Here is a 15,670-nt window from a genome sequence, read left to right as displayed (position 1 = left end):
CAAAACCCCCCCCAAAAAGGAAGCCAAAAATCGCCCCCCCCCCCCCCAGAGTCCAAAATCCCCCCCCCCAGAGTCCAAACCCCCCCCAAAGGAAGCCAAAAATTCCCCCCCCCGGGGAGCCCAACCGCGCCCCCCCCCCCAAGGGAGCCCAAATCCCCCCAGGGAGCCCAAACCCCCCCCCCAAAAGGAAGCCAAAAATCGCCCCCCCCCGAGTCCAAACCCCCCCCCCAAAGGAGCCAAAAATCCCCCCCCCCCGGGAGCCCAACCGCCCCCCCCCCCAAGGGAGCCCAAACCCCCCCCCAAAAAAGGAAGCCAAAAATCGCCCCCCCCCCCCGTGAGCCCAACCCCCCCCCCCCAAAGGAAGCCAAAAATCCCCCCCCCGGGAGCCCAACCCCCCCCCCCAGACTCCAACCCCCCCCCAAAAAGGAAGCCAAAAATCCCCCCCCCCGGGGAGCCCAAACCCCCCCCAAAGGGAGCCCAAATCCCACCCCCCCAGAGTTCAAACCCCCCCCCAAAACGAACCCAAAAATCGTCCCCCCCCCCAAAAAGGGACCCCCAAACCCCCCCCCCCAGAGTCCAAATCCGCCCCCCCCAGGGAGCCCAAATCCCCCCCCCCAGACTCCAAACCCCCCCCCCGGAGTCCAGCCCCCCCCCCCAAGGGACACCCCCCCCCAAAATACCCCCCCCAACCCCCCCCCCAAAAATACCCCCCCAACCCCCCCCCCCCAGACCCAGAATTCTGCCCCCCCCCCCCTCAGACCCCAACCCCCCCCCCCGGACCCCAAAATACCCCCCCCCGGGGACCCCAACCCCCCCCCTCGGGAGCCCAAACCCCCCCCCAGGGACCCCCAAACTGCACCCGGGGGGGGGGGGACACCACCCCAAAATCCCCCCCCTCCAGGAACCCCAACCCCCCCCCCGGGACCCCAACCCCCCCCCCCCCGACCCCAACCCCCCCCCCAAGAGACCCCAAATCCCCCCCCCTTAGGGCCCCATAACCCCCCCCCGGGGACCCCATAACCCCCCCCCCGGGGTGAGAGGGAGGTGGGGGGGGGGAACACACGGACACCCGCCCCATAGCCTGCCCCATAGCCCGCCCCATAGCCCGCCCCCCAAGTGCCCCCCCCCCCCCCCCCCCCCCGTACCGAGGGCGAGGGAGACGTGGTCGCACATCCCCAGCAGCTGCCCGAAGCAGACGCTGCCCCCCCCCGGCGGGATGCCCAGCTCCTCCATCCTGCCCCACAAGTGGCCGCTATGGGGCAGGCCCCGCCCCACACATCCCCCTCCCCCCCCCCCCAACACCCCCCCCCCCCCCCCAGGGGGTGACACCCCCCCCCCCCCCCCCCAAAAACACCTCCCCTCCCCCCCCCCCATCATCCTTGGGGATGTTCTTCCATCCCGCCCCACACCCTGCCCCACATCCCGCCCCACAAGTGGCCGCTATGGGGCCAGTCCTGCCCCACATGTTCCCACCCAACCCCTAAGTGATCCCCGCCCCGCCCAGGGGGTGACACCCCCCTAAAACGCCCCCCCCCCCAGGGGATGCTTCTCCACCCCGCCCCACACCCTGCCCCCCAAGTGGCCGCTATGGGGCAGGCCCTGCCCCACACATCCCCCTGCCAACACCCCCACGGTGCCCCCCCCCCCCGGAGTGACACCCCCCCCCCTTAAAACACCCCCCCACCCCCCCCCATGGGGTGCTCCTCACCCCCACCCCACACCCTGCCCCACAAGTGGCCGCTATGGGGCCAGTCCTGCCCCACATGTTCCCCCCCAACCCCTAAGTGATCCCCCGCCCCGCCCAGGGGGTGACACCCCCCTAAAACGCCCCCCCCCCAGGGGATGCTTCTCCACCCCGCCCCACACCCTGCCCCACAAGTGGCCGCTATGGGGCAGGCCCTGCCCCACACATCCCCCTGCCAACACCCCCACGGTGCCCCCCCCCCCGGAGTGACACCCCCCCCCCTTAAAACACCCCCCACCCCCCCCCCATGGAGTGCTCCTCACCCTGCCCCACGCCCTGCCCCACAAGTGGCCGCTATGGGGCAGGCCCCGCCCCACACATTCCCCCCCCCAACCCCTAAGTGACCCCCCCCACGCCCCCCCCGGGGGGTGACACCCCCCCTAAAACGCCCCCCCCCCCCCCCCAGGGGATGCTTCTCCACCCTGCCCCACACCCTGCCCCACAAGTGGCCGCTATGGGGCAGGCCCTGCCCCACACATCTCCCCCCCCCCCCCCGTGGCGATTGGCAACGCCCTAAAACACACCCCCCCCCCCCCCTTCATGGAGGGGGCTCCTCCTCTCCCGCCCCACACTCTGCCCCACAAGTGGCCCGCTATGGGGCAGGCCCCCCCCCCGCCCCACCTCCTCACAGCGTGCAGCACCGAGGCCTCGTTGTGGGTGGCCACCATCAGCCCGAAGCGGTCGCCGTCCCGCGCCGCCAGCCCCAGGGCCACCTCCAGGCACTCCCCATAGCTGCCCCACAACTTGGGGGTCGCAACGGGGCACCCCCGGGGGGCGGGGGGCGGGTTGGGGGTCCCGGGGGAGGGGGGGTTGGAAATCCCCCAAGGGGGATTTTAGGGTCCTTTTGGGGGGGTTTGGGGCCCCCGGGGTGGGTTTTTGGGGGTCGCCCCACCTCCCGGCCTGCCCCATAGCTGCCCCACAAGTTGTGGGTCACGGAGGGGGGTCCCCAGGGGGAGGTTTTGGGGTCCCAAGGGGGATTTTAGGGTCTTTCTGGGGGGGTTTGGGGGCCCCCGGGGTGGGTTTTTGGGGGTTGACCCACCTCCGAGCCTGCCCCATAGCTGCCCCCACAACTTGTGGGTCGCAACGGGGCACCCCCGGGGAGGTTTTGGGGTCCCCAAGGGGGATTTGGGGGTTTTGGGGGGGGGATTTTGGGGGTCCCGGTGTGGGTTTTTGGGGGTCGCCCCTGCCCCACCTCCGAGCCTGCCCCATAGCTGCCCCACAACTTGTGGGTCACGGAGGGGTGTCCCCAGGGGGAGGTTTTGGGGTCCCCAAGGGGGATTTTAGGGTCGTTTTGGGGGGTTTGGGGGTCCCGGGGTGGGTTTTTGGGGGTCGCCCCACCTCCGAGCCTGCCCCATAGCTGCCCCACAAGTTGTGGGTCGCAACGGGGCACCCCGGGGGGGGATTTTGGGGTCCCCAAGGGGGATTTTGGGGTTTTGGGGGGGGGTGGGGGTGGATTTTGGGGGTCCCGGGGGTGGGATTTGGGGGAGTCCCCGCCCCCCCCCCCCAACTTATGGGTCGCGCCGTGGGCAGAGCCCCCCCCCCCCCGACCCACCTGCGGTGGGTGGCCTCGAGGCTGGGCTGGAGGGGGCCTGGCCCCGCCCCCTCGGGAGGCTCCGCCCCACGGATTGGCTCCGCCCCTCCAGGCTCCGCCCCATGGCTCGGCTCCGCCCCACGGATTGGCTCTGCCCCACGGATTGGCTCCGCCCCACGGATTGGCTCCACCCGCCGAAGCTCCGCCTCCAGGGCCCCACGGATTGGCTCCACCCGCCGAAGCTCCGCCTCCAGGTAGGCCCCACGGACCAGCTTGACCCAAAGGCTGCCCCATAGCGCCGGCGGCCGCCACGTCCCCCTCCATCCGCCGCCGCCGTCCTGGGGGCAGCCCCACGGCCAGCCTCGGGGGGGGTCGGGGCAGGGGGGGGCGGATGATCTGCCCCACAGCTCCCCCCCCCAACCCACACACACCCGGCCTGGCCCGCCGTGGGCTGCCCCACACGGCCACGACCCACAGCGGGGATGGCAGATGGCAGCCCCACGGCTTCGCCTCCCGCCTCCTGCCCCACACGTCCCACTTCTGCCCTACGCTTCCACCTCCTGCCCCACACATCCGATCTCTGCCCCACACTTCCCACCTCCTGCCCCACACATCCGATCTCTGCCCCACACTTCCCACCTCCTGCCCACACATCCGACCTCTGCCCCACACTTCCCACCTCCTGCCCCACACGTCCGACCTCTGCCCCACACTTCCCACCTCCTGCCCACACGTCCGACCTCTGCCCCACACTTCCACCTCCTGCCCACACGTCCGACCTCTGCCCCACACTTCCCACCTCCTGCCCCACACATCCGATCTCTGCCCCACACTTCCCACCTCCTGCCCCACACGTCCGACCTCTGCCCCACACTTCCCACCTCGTGCCCCACACATCCGACCTCTGCCCCACACTTCCCACCTCCTGCCCCACACGTCCCACCTCTGCCCACACTTCCCACCTCCTGCCCCACACTTCCCACCTCCTGCCCCACACTTCCCACCTCCTGCCCCACACATCCAACTTCTGCCCCACACTTTCCACCTCCTGCCCCACACATCCGATCTCTGCCCCATACTTCCCATCTCCTGCCCCACACGTCCCACCTCTGCCCCACACTTCCCACCTCCTGCCCACACGTCCGACTTCTGCCCCACACTTCCACCTCGTGCCCCACACGTCCGACCTCTGCCCCACACTTCCCACCTCGTGCCCCACACGTCCAACTTCTGCCCCACACTTCCCACCTCCTGCCCCACACATCCGATCTCTGCCCCACACTTCCCATCTCCTGCCCACACGTCCCACCTCTGCCCCACACTTCCACCTCCTGCCCCACACGTCCCACCTCTGCCCCACACTTCCCACCTCCTGCCCCACGCTTCCCACCTCTGCCCCACGCCTTCACCCCACACCTCCCACCTCTGCCCCACGCCTTCACCCCACACCTCCCACCTCTGCCCCACATCTCCCACCCCACACCTCCCACCTCTGCCCCACACCTCCCACCTCTGCCCCACATCTCCCACCCCACACCTCCCACCTCTTGCCCCACACCTTCACCCCACACCTCCCATCTTTTGCCCCACACCTCCACCTTCTGCCCCACACTTCCCACCTCCTACCCCACATCTCTGCCCCACACCCTGGCCCCACGCCTCCCACCTTCTGCCCCACACGTTCTGCCCACATCTCCCACTTCCTGACCCACACCTCCCTTCTCACCCCACACCTCCACCCCACACCTCCACCTCTGCCCCACACCTTGGCCCCACACCTTCACCCCATACCTCCCAACTCTGCCCCACACGGCCCCACATCTCCCACCTCCCGCCCCACCCCTCTGCCCCACACCTCCGCCCCACGCCTCCCACCTCTGCCCCACTTTTCCACCCCACACTTCCCACCTCTTGCTCCACACGTTCACCCCACATCTCCCACTTTCCGCCCCACACTTCCCACCTCCTACCCCACACCTCTGCCCCACACCTCCCACCTCCCGCCCCACACCTCCGCCCCACATCTCCCACCTCCCACCCACGCCTCTGCCCCACACCTCCTGCCCCACATCTCTGCCCCACACCTCCCACCTCCTGCCCTACACCTCCGCCCCATGCCTCCCGCTTTCTGCCCCACATCTTCACCCCACACCTCCCACCTCCCGCCCCACACCTTGGCCCCACACCTCCTACCTCTTGCCCCACGCCTTCACCCCACACCTCCCACCTCCCACCCCACCCCTCTGCCCCATACTTCTGCCCCACATCTCCCACCTCCTGCCCCACACCTTCACCCCACATTTCCCACCTTCCGCCCCACACCTCCCACCTCCCGCCCCACACCTTCACCCCACACCTCCCACCTCTTGCCCCACACCTTGGCCCCACACCTCTCACCTCCTGCCCCACACCTTCACCCCACACCTCCCCCCTCCCGCCCCACACCTCTGCCCCACACCTCCCGCCTCCCGCCCCACAGCTCCACCCCACACCTCCCACCTCTGCCCCACGCCTTCACCCCACACCTCCCCCCTCCCGCCCCACACCTCTGCCCCACACCTCCCCCCTCCCGCCCCGCCCCTCTGCCCCACACTTCCCCCCTCCCGCCCCGGCCCTCTGCCCCACAGCTCCGCCCCACACCTCCCACCTCTGCCCCACACCTTCACCCCACACCTCCCCCCTCCCGCCCCGCCCCTCTGCCCCACAGCTCCCCCCTCCCGCCCCGGCCCTCTGCCCCACAGCTCCGCCCCACACCTCCCACCTCTTGCCCCACGCCTTCACCCCACACCTCCCGCCTCCCGCCCCGCCCCTCTGCCCCACAGCTCCCCCCTCCCGCCCCAGCCCTCTGCCCCACAGCTCCGCCCCACACCTCCCACCTCTGCCCCACGCCTTCACCCCACACCTCCCCCCTCCTGCCCCGCCTCTCTGCCCCACAGCTCCCCCCCACGCCTCCCACCTCTGCCCCACACCTTCACCCCACACTTCCCCCCTCCTGCCCCACCCCTCTGCCCCACACCTCTCCCTTCCCGCCCCACATCTCTGCCCCACACTTCCCCCCTCCCGCCCCGCCCCTCTGCCCCACAGCTCCGCCCCACCACCTCCCACCTCTGCCCCACACCTTCACCCCACACCTCCAACCTCTGCCCATCCCTCTGCCCCACACCTCCCGCCTCCCGCCCCACCCCTCTGCCCCACAGCTCCCCCCTCCCGCCCTGCCCCTCTGCCCCACAGCTCCCCCCCACACCTCCCACCTCTGCCCCACACCTTCACCCCACACCTTCACCCCACACCTCCCCCTCCCACCCCACCCCTCTGCCCCACAGCTCTGCCCCACACCTCCCACCTCTTGCCCCACGCCTTCACCCCACACCTCCCACCTCCCGCCCCACATCTCTGCCCCACACCTCCCGCCTCCTGCCCCACCCCTCTGCCCCACAGCTCCCCCCTCCCGCCCCGCCCCTCTGCCCCACAGCTCCGCCCCACGGCCGCGCACCCGCAGGTAGGCCTGGTAGGTGTTCCAGACCCACGGCGCCCCCCGGTTGTGTCGCGCCGCCAGCGCCAGCGTCAGCAGCCCCAGCCCCGGGTTCAGGTCACTCGTCTCCGCGTCCACCAGCAGCTGCACGCGCTGCCCCACGGCGGCCTGCGGGGACCCGGGCCCCACGGCCCGCCCCATAGCCAGCCCCACAGCCGGCCCCACAGCCGGCCCTGCACCCCCCACCTCCTGCCCCATAGCTGCCCGATTTCCCCCCCCCCTTCTCAGCCATTTTCCTTCTTCTGCCCCACACCCTGCCCCACACCCTGCCCCACAGCCAGTCCCACAGCCCCCACTTTCTGCCCCATAGCCCCCCCGTCCCCCCCCCCATTCTCAGCCATTTTCCCCTCTTCTGCCCCACACCCTGCCCCATAGCCAGCCCCACAGCCGGCCCCACAGCCGGCCCCACAGCCAGCCCCGCGCCCCCCGCCTTCTGCCCCACAGCCCCCCCGGTTGCCACCCCATTCTCAGCCATTTCCCCCTTTCTGCCCCACATCCCGCCCCACACCCTGCCCAACACCCCGCCCCATAGCCAGCCCCACAGCCAGTCCCACAGCCCCCACTTTCTGCCCCACAGCCCCCCCGTCCCCCCATTCTCAGCCATTTTCCCCTCTTCTGCCCCACATCCCTGCCCCACAGCCAGCCCCACAGCCGGCCCCATGCCCCCCACCTTCTGCCCCATAGCCCCCCCATTCCCCCCCCATTCTCAGCCATTTCTGCCCCACATCCCACCCCACACCCCGCCCATAGCCAGCCCCACACCCTGCCCATAGCCAGCCCCACCGCTAGCCCCACAGCCAGCCCCACACCCCCCCACCTTCTGCCCCATAGCCCCCCCATCCCCCCCCTTCTCAGCCATTTCCCCCCTTCTGCCCCACATCCCGCCCCACACCCTGCCCCACACCCTGCCCCACAGCCAGCCCACGCCCCCCGCCTTCTGCCCCACAGCCCCCCGTTCCCCCCCATTCTCAGCCATTTCCCCCTTTCTGCCCCACATCCCGCCCCACACCCTGCCCCATAGCCAGCCCCACAGCCAGCCCCACAGCAGCCCCGCGCCCCCCACCTCCTGCCCCACAGCTGCCTGATTTCCCCCCCCCTTCTCAGCCACTTTTCCCTCTTCTGCCCCACACCCTTGCCCCACACCCTGCCCCATAGCCAGCCCCATAGCCAGCCCCACAGCCGGCCCCACAGCCAGCCCTGCACCCCCCACCTCCTGCCCCATAGCTGCCCGATTTCCCCCCCCCTTCTCAGCCATTTCCCCCCTTCTGCCCCACATCCTGCCCCACACCCTGCCCCACAGCCAGCCCCATGCCCCCCACCTTCTGCCCATAGCCCCCCCGTCCCCCCCCCATTCTCAGCCATTTCCCCTCTTCTGCCCACAGCCAGCCGCACAGCCAGCCCCACAGCCGGCCCCACAGCCAGCCCCACAGCCAGCCCTGCACCCCCCACCTCCTGCCCATAGCTGCCCGATTTCCCCCCCCCTTCTCAGCCATTTTTCCCTCTTCTGCCCCACACCCTGCCCCACACCCTGCCCCATAGCCAGCCCCACAGCCAGCCCCACACCCCACCCCATAGCCAGCCCCACAGCCAGCCCACAGCCGGCCCCGCGCCCCCCGCCTTCTGCCCCACAGCCCCCCCGGTTGCCACCCCATTCTCAGCCATTTCCCCCTTTCTGCCCCACACCCTGCCCCACACCCTGCCCACAGCCAGCCGCGCGCCCCCCGCCTTCTGCCCCACAGCCCCCCTGGTTCCCACCCCATTCTCAGCCATTTCTGCCCCACATCCCACCCCACACCCTGCCCCATAGCCAGCCCCACAGCCAGCCCCGCGCCCCCCCGCCTTCTGCCCCACAGCCCCCCCGTTCCCCCCCATTCTCAGCCATTTCCCCCCTTCTGCCCCACATCCCGCCCCACACCCCGCCCCATAGCCAGCCCCACAGCCCCCCAGTTCCCACCCCATTCTCAGCCATTTCTGCCCCACATCCCACCCCACACCCCACCCCATAGCCAGCCCCACAGCCACCTTCTGCCCCATAGCTGCCGATTTCCCCCCCCATTCTCAGCCATTTCCCCCCCTTCTGCCCCACATCCCGCCCCACACCCTGCCCCACAGCCAGCCCCACAGCCAGCCCCGCACCCCCCCGCCTTCTGCCCCACAGCCCCCCTGGTTCCCCCCCCATTCTCAGCCATTTCTGCCCCACATCCCACCCCACACCCTGCCCCATAGCCAGCCCCACAGCCAGCCCCACACCCTGCCCCATAGCCAGCCCCACACCCCCCACCTTCTGCCCCATAGCTGCCGATTTCCCCCCCATTCTCAGCCGTTTCACCCCTTCTGCCCCACATCCCGCCCCACACCCTGCCCCACACCCTGCCCCACAGCCAGCCCCACGCCCCCCCACCTTCTGCCCACAGCCCCCCGTTCCCCCCGCATTCTCAGCCATTTCCCCCCTTCTGCCCCACATCCTGCCCCACACCCTGCCCCACAGCCAGCCCCACACCCTGCCCCATAGCCAGCCCCACAGCCACCTTCTGCCCATAGCTGCCCGATTCCCCCCCCATTCTCAGCCATTTCTCCCCTTCTGCCCCACATCCTGCCCCACACCCTGCCCCACAGCCAGCCCCACAACCCCCACCCCATAGCTCCCTCATTCCCCTCCATCCCACCCCACACCCAGCCCCACATCCCGCCCCACATCCCCCCACCCTGTGTCCCGTAACCCCCCCGCCCCCCCGTCCCACCCCACACCCTGCCCCATGCCTCACATCCCCCCCCCCCCCCCCTTCTGCCCACACCCTGCCCCACAGCTCACCGCAGCCACCTCGTCCAGGCGCCGCAGCGCGACCCCCAAGTGCTGGTTCTCCCCCGGGGTCAGGAAGGGGAAGGCGGGGCCTGGGGGGGGGGGGGGGGGGGGCAGTTATGGGGCAGGGGGTCATGGGGGTGGGGGGTGGGGGGGCAGTTATGGGGCAGGGGGGGTCACTGGGGGGGGGGACACACGCACCGGCCCCCCATGATGGCCGCCAGCCCCTCGGGGGTCAGCCCCGGCTCCGCCATCCGCCCCGAGAGCTTCTGCTGTGGGGAGATGTGGGGCAGGGAGTGTGGTGGGCAGGGAGGTGTGGGCTGGGGGGGGGGGGGGGGTGTCCCCCGCCCCACACATCCTCCCCTCCCCCCCCAACACACACACACCCCCCCACCCCCATCCCCCCCCGCCCCACACGTCCTCCTCTGCCCCACACGTCCGCCCCTGCCCCACACGTCCCCCTCTGCCCCACATGTCCGCCCCGCCCCACACGTCCCCCCTCTGCCCCACACGTCCCCCTCTGCCCCACACGTCCGCCCCCTGCCCCACACGTCCCCCTCTGCCCCACACGTCCGCCTCTGCCCCACACATCCGCCCCTGCCCCACACGTCTTCCTCTGCCCCACACATCCCCCTCTGCCCACACGTCCCCCCTCTGCCCCACACGTCCGCCTCTGCCCCACACATCCGCCCCTGCCCCACACGTCTTCCTCTGCCCCACACATCCCCCTCTGCCCCACACGTCTTCCTCTGCCCCACACGTCCGCCTCTGCCCCACACATCCCCCTCTGCCCCACATGTCCGCCCCTGCCCCACACATCAACGCTGCCCCACCCAGCCCTGCCCCATATGCCCCACACCTCTCCCCTGCCCCACACATCCCCCCCCCCGCCCCACATCCCCCCCGCCCCACACTTCTCTCTGCCCCACACATCTCCCCCTGCCCCACACATCTCCCCCTGCCCCACACATCCCATCCCAGCCCCACACATCGCCTCCTGCCCCACACATCGGCCTCGCCCCACACACTCCCCCCACCCCCACAAGTCCCCCCCCGCCTTACACCCGCCCTGCCCACACCTCCCGCCCTGCCCCACACGTCCCTTCCTGCCTCACACATCCTCCCCCACCCTTCCCCTGCCCCACACATCCACCGCCTGCCCCACACATCCCCCCCGCCCTACACATCGCCCTTGCCCCACACATCCCTCTGCCCCACACCTCTCCCCCTGCCCCACACATTCCCCCCGCCCCACGCACCCACCCCACACAATCGCCGCTGCCCCACACATCTCCCCCCCCGCCCCACACATCCCCCTCACCCCATACGTTCCCTGCCCCACACATCCCCCCGCCCATCTCCCCTCCTGCCCCACATGCTCCCCCTGCCCCACACATCTCCCCCTGCCCCACACATTCCCCCTGCCCCACACATCTCCCCCTGCCCCACACATCTCCCCCTGCCCCACACATCCCCCTCACCCCATACGTTCCCTACCCCACACATCCCCCCGCCCATCTCCCCTCCTGCCCCACACATTCCCCCTGCCCCACACATCTCCCCCTGCCCCACACATCCCCCCGCTCCACACATCCCAATCCTGCCCCACGCGCCCCCCCCCTCCCTCCCCCCCCGCCCCACACATCCCCCTCTGCCCCACACATTGCTGCTGCCCCCCGGCATTCCCCCGCCCCACAGATGTGTGGGGCTGCCCCCCAACTCACGCAGAGGCGGGCGCTCATCAGGGCCGTCACCTTCAGCTGCATCATGGGCCGGGGGCCGGTGGCGGCCGCCAGCCCCACACATTCCAGCGCCGCCCCACGGTTCGACTCGTACCACGTCTCCCTGCCCCACACGCGGGGGGAGATGTGGGGCGGGAGACCGTAACCACCCCCCGCCCCATATACTGGGGGAGAAGTGGGGCAGGACCCCTTGGATCTCCTTCCCTGCCCCATAGATGTGGGGCAGGGCTCCTTAAATCCCCTTTCTCACCCCATAGAAGTGGGGCAGGACGCCTTAGACCCCTTCGCTGCCCCATAGATATGGGGCAGGACCCCTTAGAGCCCCTCCCCACCCCATAGAAGTGGGGCAGAAGCCCTTAGAGCCCCTCCCCGCCCCATAGATGTGGGGCAGAACGCCTTAGACCTCCTCCCCGCCCCATAGAAGTGGGGCAGAACTTCTCAGATCCCCTCCCTGCCCCATAGATGTGGCGCAGGACTCCTTAAATCCCCTTTCTCACCCCATAGATGTGGGGCAGGACCCCTTAGACCCCCCTCCCCGCCCCATAGATGTGGGGCAGAAAGCCTTAGGCGCCCCCTCCCTGCCCCATAGCTGTAGGGCAGAACTTCTTAGATCCTCTCCCTGCCCCATAGATGTGGGGCAGGACTCCTTAAATCCCCTTTCTCACCCCATAGAAGTGGGGCAGGACCCCTTAGACCCCCTCCCTGCCCCACAGAAGTGGGGCAGGACCCTTTAAATCCCCTTTCTCGCCCCATAGATGTGGGGCAGAACCCCTCAAACCCCTCTCCCCACCCCATAGAAGTGGGGCACGACCCCTCAGACCCCCTCCCCGCCCCATAGAAGTGGGGCACGACCCCTCAAACCCCTCTCCCCACCCCATAGAAGTGGGGCACGACCCCTTAGACCCTCTCCCCGCCCCATAGAAGTGGGGCAGGACCCCTCAACCCCCCTCCCCGCCCCATAAAAGTGGGGCAGAACCCTTTAAATCCCCTTTCTCGCCCCATAGATGTGGGGCAGAACCCCTCAACCCCCCTCCCCGCCCCATAAAAGTGGGGCAGAACCCTTTAAATCCCCTTTCTCGCCCCATAGATGTGGGGCAGAACCCCTCAAACCCCCCTCCCTGCCCCATAGAAGTGGGGCAGAACTCCTTAAACTCCCTCACTGCCCCATAGATGTGGGGCAGGACCCCTTAAACCCCCTTCCTCGCCCCATAGATGTGGGGCAGGACCCCTCAAACCCCCCTCCCTGCCCCATAGAAGCGGGGCAGGACCCCTCAACCCCCCTCCCCACCCCATAGAAGTGGGGCAGGACCCCTCAGACCCCCCTCCCCGCCCCATAGAAGTGGGGCAGGACCCCTCAAACCCCCTCCCTGCCCCATAGAAGCGGGGCAGGACCCCTCAAACCCCCTCCCCGCCCCATAGAAGCGGGGCAGGACCCTTTAACCTACCCGTCCTTCTCCTGCCCCACATCCTCCTCGATGGGGAGGGCCAGCATGGGCCTCAGCCCCACGGCGCGCAGCCGCCGGGCGGTGGCCACCACCTCGCCGTGGGTCTGGCCCCCCACGAACTGCCCGTAGAAGGTGGCCCGCAGCAGCCGGCCCCACAACCGCTCCCCCAGCACCCGCCGCGAGGCCCCCAGGATCTATGGGGCAGGGGAGAGAGAACCGGCCTTCACCCGTCTCCCCCCGGCCTCTCCCCTGCCCCATAGCGCTCGCCGTGGGGCTCGCCGTGGGGCTCACCGTGGGGGCGTGTCGCACCAGGGGCCCGATGGCGCAGAGCTGCAGCACCAGCAGCGCCCGCAGCAGCGCGCCCCACGGCTGCCCCACAAACGCCCCTTCTCCCCCCAAGTCCACGGGGGGCGGCCGGGATCCCGCCGTGGGGCGCCCCACGGAACCCCCCTCCCGCTCCTCCTGCCCCATGGCCGGCCGGCGCCCGAAGGTCGGGGTTGTGGGGGGGGAAGAAGGCGCCGTGGGGCAGGAGGCGAGACCCTTCCCGCCCCCCAAGTCATCACTCATTAACTCGGCCCCACACGGGTCAGCGCCCCACGGAATGTGCTTTATTGGGGGCGGGGAGGGCGGGGGGGAGGGGGAGGACGCCGTGGGGCAGAGTCCCTGTGGGGCACAGAACCAGGGGGCTGAGCCGCTGTGGGGCAGAGCCGCTGTGGGGCTGAGAACCATGGCACAAAGGCGCTGTGGGGCAGAGTGCCGTGGGACGCTGTGGGGCAGAGCGCCGTGGGGCAGAGCCCCTGTGGGGCAGAGCACCATGGCACAAAGCCCCTATGGGGCAGAGTGCCATGGGGCAGAGCCCCTGTGGGGCAGAGAACCAGGGGGCTGAGCCGCCGTGGGGCAGAGCCACTGTGGGGCAGAGTGCCGTGGGGCTGAGATGGTGTGGGTCTGAGTGACATGAGGCAGAGCCGCCGTGGGGCAGAGCACCATGGCACAGAGCCGCTGTGGGGCAGAGTGCCGTGGGGCAGAGCTGCTGTGGGGCAGAGCACCATGGCACAAAGCCACTATGGGGCAGAGTGCCGTGGGGCAGAGCCCCCATGGGGCAGAGCCGCTGTGGGGCAGAGAACCATGGGGCTGAGCCGCCGTGGGGCAGAGTGCCATGGGGCAGAGCCCCTGTGGGGCAGAGAACCATGGCACAAAGCTGCTGTGGGGCAGAGTGCCGTGGGGCAGAGTCCCCATGGGGCAGAGCCGCTGTGGGGCAGAGTGCCGTGGGATGCCGTGGGGCACAGTGCCATGGGGCAGAGCCCCTGTGGGGCAGAGTACCGTGGGGCTGAGCCACCGTGGGGCAGAGCGCCAAGGCACAAAGCTGCTGTGGGGCAGAGTGCCATGGGGCAGAGTCCCCATGGGGCAGAGCTGCTGTGGGGCAGAGTGCCGTGGGGCTGAGCCGCTGTGGGGCAGAGTGCCGTGGGGCTGAGATGGTGTGGGTCTGAGTGACATGTGGCAGAGCCGCCGTGGGGCAGAGCACCATGGCACAGAGCCGCTGTGGGGCAGAGTGCCATGGGGCAGAGCCGCTGTGGGGCAGAGCCGCTGTGGGGCAGAGTGCCGTGGGGCAGAGCTGCTGTGGGGCAGAGCCGCTGTGGGGCAGAGCCCCCATGGGGCAGAGCTGCTGTGGGGCTGACCCCCATGGCACAAAGCCGCTATGGGGCAGAGTGCCGTGGGGCAGAGCCCCCATGGGGCTGAGCCCCTGTGGGGCAGAGAGCCATGGGGCTGAGCCGCTGTGGGGCAGAGCGCTGCGGCACAAAGCCGCTATGGGGCAGAGATGGTGTGGGTCTGAGTGACATGGGGCAGAGCTGCTGTGGGGCAGAGCCGCTGTGGGGCAGAGCCCCCATGGGGCAGAGCTGCTGTGGGGCTGACCCCCATGGCACAAAGCCACTGTGGGGCAGAGTGCCGTGGGGCAGAGCCCCCATGGGGCAGAGCCGCCGTGGGGCAGAGAACCATGGGGCTGAGCCACCGTGGGGCAGAGCACCATGGCACAAAGCCACTGTGGGGCAGAGTGCCGTGGGGCAGAGCCCCCATGGGGCAGAGCCGCTATGGGGCAGAGCCCCGGTGGGTCTGAGCCGCCGTGGGGCAGAGAGCTACGGGGAGAAGGGCTGTGGGGCGGAGGAGGGTGGGGAGGAGGAGAAGAGCCGTGGGGCGGGGGGGTCCGTGGGGCGGTGGCGTCGCCGTGGGGCAGGGCCGCCGTGGGTCTCAGTAGTTGCCCCCCCGCTCCTGCTGCCGGTAGCCGCCGCGCCGCAGGTAGCCACCGTCCCCCTTGCGGTAGCCATCCTTCTGATCTGTGGGGCAGGGAACGGGGGGGACACCCGCTGAGCCCCGGCTGTGGGGCTGGCTGTGGGGCAGGGCGAGAATGGGGGGGGGGGAACGGGGTGGGGGGGGATAGGGGGCAGGGTGTGGGGCAGGAAGGGGGGAAACGGGTGGGAAGGGGGGAGCTATGGGGCAGAAGGGGGGGGTAGGGGGGAGCTATGGGGCAGAAGGGGGTGGGATGTGAGGTTGGTTATGGGGCAGGGTGTGGGGCAGAGAGGGGGAAAGGGGTGAGAAGGGGGGGAAGAGGGGAGCTATGGGGCAGAAGGGGGGAGATGTGGGGCTGGCTGTGGGGCGGGATGTGGGGCAATGGGGGGGAATGGGGGAGCTGTGGGGCAGAAGGCGGGGGGATGTGGGGCAGGGTGTGGGGTAATGGGGGTGGGGGAATGGCAGAGCTGTGGGGCAGGGAGTGGGGGGATGTGGGGCAGGGTTTGGGGTGGGACGTGGGGCTGGGTGTGGGGCAGGATGTAGGGCAATGGGGGGCAAATGGGGGAGCTGTGGGGCAGAAGGGGGGGAGATGT

General features: G+C 70.3%; 2 protein-coding genes across 2 annotated transcripts in view; both read right to left on the bottom strand.

Moving 5' to 3' along the window:
• Positions 1 to 13,523, bottom strand: part of LOC134508124 (uncharacterized) — a gene marked incomplete at its 3' end in the record, with an annotated part of 25,725 nt that extends 12,202 nt beyond the window's left edge. Inside the window, exons 1-10 of the mRNA XM_063319228.1 lie at positions 13,086 to 13,523; positions 12,795 to 12,988; positions 11,332 to 11,452; positions 9,809 to 9,879; positions 8,018 to 8,084; positions 6,769 to 6,993; positions 3,511 to 3,547; positions 3,297 to 3,450; positions 2,366 to 2,476; positions 1,121 to 1,234 (exon numbers count right to left, since the gene is read on the bottom strand). Of these exons, the coding sequence (XP_063175298.1) occupies positions 1,121 to 1,234; positions 2,366 to 2,476; positions 3,297 to 3,450; positions 3,511 to 3,547; positions 6,769 to 6,993; positions 8,018 to 8,084; positions 9,809 to 9,879; positions 11,332 to 11,452; positions 12,795 to 12,988; positions 13,086 to 13,523 (1,532 nt within the window). The remainder of the gene's footprint in view (positions 1 to 1,120; positions 1,235 to 2,365; positions 2,477 to 3,296; positions 3,451 to 3,510; positions 3,548 to 6,768; positions 6,994 to 8,017; positions 8,085 to 9,808; positions 9,880 to 11,331; positions 11,453 to 12,794; positions 12,989 to 13,085) is intronic.
• The window catches only part of EIF3CL (eukaryotic translation initiation factor 3 subunit C like), a 29,132-nt gene continuing 26,842 nt past the window's right edge, over positions 13,381 to 15,670 (bottom strand). The window contains exon 20 of the mRNA XM_063319227.1: positions 13,381 to 15,124. Within this exon, the coding sequence (XP_063175297.1) occupies positions 15,039 to 15,124 (86 nt within the window). The 3' untranslated portion in view covers positions 13,381 to 15,038. The remainder of the gene's footprint in view (positions 15,125 to 15,670) is intronic.

The sequence above is a fragment of the Chroicocephalus ridibundus genome, chromosome 32 (genome assembly GCF_963924245.1).
Source record: "Chroicocephalus ridibundus chromosome 32, bChrRid1.1, whole genome shotgun sequence".
NCBI lineage: Eukaryota > Metazoa > Chordata > Aves > Charadriiformes > Laridae > Chroicocephalus > Chroicocephalus ridibundus.
Note: the sequence above shows the minus strand (reverse complement) of the source record. Positions and strands in the feature narration are given on the sequence as shown.